Genomic DNA, 4,616 nt, shown 5'->3' on the forward strand with positions numbered 1-4,616 from the left:
GGCATACGATCTGAACCGTCCACCAACGATCGTACGGCCCAGGACGCGAGCGCATTTGGCCGTTTGCGTTCCGCCTGCGTTCCCTTCCGTTCATAGCGCAGCAGGAGCCGGCAGGGCCCCCGTTTAATAGGCGCGGCCGCGCGGCCGCAGCACGCTGCACAACGCGCGGGCACGGCCATTGCCATCTTCCATTCCACCTCCTCCATGCGCGCGCTAGGCGGCTAGGCGCAGAGGGAGGCACGGACGGACGGACGGACGGACGGCGGGACGGACTGCGGAGGAGGACCGCGACCGAATCGCGTGGCGGGGCGGGGGCGGTAAGGCGAGGCGATCCGCGAGGGCCTAGCTTGGGAGGGGAGGGCCGGAGAGCAGAGCGGAGAGGAGGTATGGACGCGAACGGGCGCGGGGGCGACGACGACGCGCGGGCGCCGCTCCTAGCGGGGCCCGGGCGGCGGCGCAACTCGGTCGCGTCGATGCGCGGGGAGTTCGTCTCGCGGCTGCCCAAGAAGGTGCTCGACGCCGTCGACCCCGAGCGCCCGTCGCACGTCGACTTCTCCCGCTCCAAGGGCCTCCCCGAAGGTTCACGCCTGCAAGTCCTTCCCCTCCTCGCATTATCGGATCATTTTTCTTTGTTCTTGGTTCGGTCTGCCCTTGCAATCTCTCTGAGCGTTTCCTTTTCTGGGTGCAGTGATACCAAAAAAAAATCGCATTTTATGGGGACTCTTTTTATGATTGATGTGCTTTTGATCTAGATTCCGGAGTTGCCGTGGATAATTCTGTTCTTTTGGGGATGGCTCAGTCTCCTATCATTGATCCTCCGCGTGCTTTTTCTGGGCTCCTAGGATTTCTTCTACTTTTATGATTGAACAGCTAGTGTCTTATTACTACCACTCGGTGCTTCTTCTGGTTGCTTCTGTATATTTGGTTGAGTGTTTTTTGTCTTTTCATGGCCCTAGATCCTAGGTGGTTTGTTGGATTCTCTGTACAAAACTGTGATATCATGGGGTTTGTTTCGGTCAAAATCCCCTTCAGGGTAATGCCGTTCCTTTCTTGTGTTCTGTAGCAGGTTGCAGGCATGCAAATAGGTATAACAAACAAGGCGTAACACACGTAGCAAGTAGCATGGCTTAATGAAGTGCCCCCTATCGTCGCCTCAAACTGAGCTGTGATTTTTTAGCTGTGCCTACATATTTTTCATTTATTCGTTTTCTATTCTGGTCCGCCCTCATCTGTGCAGCTTTGATCTTTATTTACTTTCCATCTTAGTTTGAATACTAAGATGCATCGAGACAAAAAAAAAAATGATGGCAAACGGAGGGAACCTCTTCATTGTGCAGTACCAACAGGCGCTAGTTTTAAATTGCAATATCTGTGTCACGATGTTCCGGATCTGCCTACTGCCCATGCCCCCCATCCCCTCCCCACCCCCTGTTCTCTGAATAACTTAATTTGCGAGATCGTGGAAAGTTTTGACTTTTCTTCATCGTAATGTTGAATTCCTATACCATGGAGAAAACAGGTTCCCAATAATTTATAAAAAAACAGTCTGCTCATGCGATTCTTGTTGGTCCTACATTTTGATCTTTCGATGACCAGTTTGCTACATTTTGATCCTTGGATGACCATTTTGCCTGCTCTCTATTTTTCTTTAAATAAGTGAGGAAAATTATTTATTTTAACCTTTCTCCGATTTAGCAAATGGACTGTCTGAAGACTATCTCGTTGTTTCTTGGTAATACACTAATATCAACTGTGTACGATATATTTCCACCATAATTTTCTAGCCCTGTATTGTTCAAATAAGATTTTGATGTTCGTATTATGTCTTAACAGTAGGGCTTCTGCTATTTCCTAAAAAAACGAAGTTAAAATCTTCCATTATTTGGTTTAATTTTAACGTCAATCAACAAATGGACTTTTTTCCCCTACGTAATCACCTGCTACTTGTCTATGATTGGATCTGACAAAGTAACATGTTTTGGGCTAATATAGGGGAGAGAGAGTACTATGAAAAACAGTTTGCCACATTGAGGTCCTTTGAGGAAGTTGACTCACTAGAAGAATCCAATGAAATCAATGAGGAAGATGAGCTTGCGGAGCAAAACCAGAGTGAATTTGCCATGAAGATATCAAATTATGCAAACATTATTCTCTTAGCATTGAAGGTTGGTTTCGCGCACCACCGCCACCTTTCCCTATGCATGAACTCCTCAAGGATCACTAGATTTCTTCAATTTTCTCTCTCTCCAGGTATACGCCACAATTAGAAGTGGATCAATTGCTATAGCTGCCTCAACACTGGATTCACTGCTTGATCTCATGGCTGGTGGTATCCTTTGGTTCACACATCTGTCAATGAAGAGCATCAATGTCTACAAGTACCCCATTGGCAAACTGAGGGTACAGCCTGTAGGCATTATCATCTTTGCTGCTGTCATGGCCACTTTAGGTATGCTTTGGTTTTTTTTTTCCAAAGGGAGGTGCTTATGTGTTCTGCCATCTTAGAAGTTTACTCAGTGTGATCTTCCTGTCAAGATTCTATACATTAATTTGAATTGCATCTCCAGGCTTCCAAGTATTTATTCAAGCTGTTGATAAGCTGATAGTGAATGAAGCTCCAGATAAACTGAACCAAATACAACTATTGTGGCTATATTCAATCATGATCTTTGCAACAGTGGTGAAACTAGCCCTTTGGCTCTATTGCCGAACATCTGGTAACAAGATCGTCCGTGCTTATGCTAAGGTTGGTATCTAGTTTCATTTCTCAACTTGGGTTGAATACCTTTTTTACTTATATTAACAGTTGACCATGATTTATCATAGAATTTTTATGGATTTGTTTCCACAGGATCACTATTTTGATGTTGTCACAAATGTCGTCGGTTTGGCTGCTGCTGTCCTTGGCGATAGATTCTACTGGTGGATTGATCCAATTGGTGCAATTGCCCTTGCAGTCTACACAATTTCAAACTGGTCCGGAACAGTGTGGGAAAATGCAGGTTTGTGTTACTTCTTCGGTTTGAACATTTGCTTATTAGGCAACAGCACCTGCACTCATTTGTATCCATCCATTCATAGTCCTGGTTTCATACTCATGATCCCTGAAACAAGGAATAAGTTTGACATGAGCACTTAACTATTTTTACTAGCCTACTGGAAATGAAAATTTAGAACCTTGCAGCGGATACCTGATACCGATACAAATAGAAGTTACTTGAATCAAAGGCTTGCCATGTAATCACTTGCTCTGTCATCCAGAACAGTTGCTGCATCTAGCACCAAGATCAGATTACTTGCATGTACAAATTGGCTGGGACTGACTGACAGTTTTACTACTATTATCTATTGCTATTCTTGGTGCAGTATCACTGGTAGGTGAATCAGCTCCTCCAGAAATGCTTCAGAAATTGACATATCTAGCTATCAGACATCATCCTCAAATTAAGCGTGTTGATACGGTTCGGGCATACACCTTTGGGGTGCTTTACTTTGTTGAGGTTAGTGTCTCTTTATTTTATCATCTAATTTCTCCTTCGGTCCTTTGTTGAGGGGAATCAGTTGTGTTGTCAGCCAATCCAACCAAGGGGCTAGTGTTATGTATATTCTGTTCGAATCCCTAGATGTTGTTATAGCATCTTCTTGATTTGTCGTTTAAAAGGGTAATATTGTTGTTTGTGACGCTAACTAGCATGCTAGTTTCAGCTGTCTCCTCTTACACTTCCAACGAAATGCCATTATTTTATAAAGTAGCTTAACTTCTCATGATCCCTGCAGCGACACTGTAATATTTAAATCTAGAATGGTGAATAGGAGTATGATGCCAATATTCTCTTATAATCTCATTGTTATAGTATTATATACTATATAGCAAGTGTAGTTCGGCATGGCTTTTTGCTTATTGGGATAGTTCTTCGGAAAAAAAAACAGAGTAGGGTAGTTCTTTCAGCAATCGGACCTCAATGTTAGATTGTAACATGCTCATCTCATGTGATCACTGGACTCTGACAGGTTGACATCGAGCTCCCCGAGGACTTGCCACTCAAGGAGGCACACGCCATCGGAGAATCACTCCAAATCAAGATCGAGGAGCTCCCTGAAGTCGAGCGAGCATTCGTTCACCTGGATTTCGAGTGCGACCACAAGCCGGAGCACTCGATTCTGAGCAAGCTGCCCAGCAGCCAGCCTTGATCCGAATGGACTGTTCACTGTCGTGCAGGATCTGCTACGGTGCTTGCCGCCTAGTGCTGTGTGACTAAAACTAAGAGTTTAAAGTTTAAACCAGTTTTGTGGTCATGAGGTTTAGATCAGGCGCGCCTAATATTAAGAGGGATGCACGGTCCAGATTGTTCCGAGAGTGTGTGGGAACCCTCTGCTTGCACGGTCGTGTTTTGATCGAAATTAGGCGTTTTTGCTGTTGGCATGTGATTGGCTGCGTGCTGCTATATGATGGTGTCATGGTGAATACTGAATAGGCAAGGGTAGGGACTATGGAGTAAGAGGCAGATCCTATGCTTTAGGCAATTACTATCTCATTTCATTTTTGTCTGAAAGTGTTCCCACTGAAGCTTCATATGAGAAAGGGTACTGAAACTATATTGTGTGGCTCAAAGCCC

The 4,616-nt window shown here is 44.9% G+C and overlaps 1 protein-coding gene across 3 annotated transcripts; it reads left to right on the forward strand.

Moving 5' to 3' along the window:
* Positions 1–134: 134 nt before the first annotated feature.
* Positions 135–4,616, forward strand: LOC120688052 (metal tolerance protein 4). 3 transcript variants are annotated; one of them, XM_039970183.1, is made up of 8 exons: positions 597–1,584; positions 1,615–1,732; positions 1,993–2,165; positions 2,251–2,449; positions 2,568–2,746; positions 2,852–3,002; positions 3,367–3,500; positions 4,012–4,616. In XM_039970183.1, the coding sequence occupies exons 2-8, from the start codon at positions 1,699–1,701 to the stop codon at positions 4,189–4,191; spliced, it is 1,050 nt and encodes a 349-aa protein (XP_039826117.1). In that variant the 5' UTR covers positions 597–1,584; positions 1,615–1,698; the 3' UTR covers positions 4,192–4,616. The 3 variants fall into 3 exon arrangements, with proteins under 3 accessions (XP_039826115.1, XP_039826116.1, XP_039826117.1); XM_039970181.1 differs by lacking the exons at positions 597–1,584; positions 1,615–1,732 and adding an exon at positions 135–579; XM_039970182.1 differs by having other exon boundaries at positions 157–1,732; positions 4,012–4,596.

This window comes from Panicum virgatum, chromosome 9N (assembly GCF_016808335.1).
Source record: "Panicum virgatum strain AP13 chromosome 9N, P.virgatum_v5, whole genome shotgun sequence".
Taxonomy (NCBI): Eukaryota; Viridiplantae; Streptophyta; class Magnoliopsida; order Poales; family Poaceae; genus Panicum; species Panicum virgatum.

Bases quoted from the DNA above. Each gene is read 5' to 3' on its own strand.
- LOC120688052 (XM_039970181.1), top strand. From the start codon at position 387: ATGGACGCGAACGGGCGCGGGGGCGACGACGACGCGCGGGCGCCGCTC. The intron at 2,166-2,250 runs GTTGGTTTCGCG...CTCTCTCTCCAG, and splicing joins TTATTCTCTTAGCATTGAAG to GTATACGCCACAATTAGAAG. The intron at 2,747-2,851 runs GTTGGTATCTAG...TTGTTTCCACAG, and splicing joins TCGTCCGTGCTTATGCTAAG to GATCACTATTTTGATGTTGT.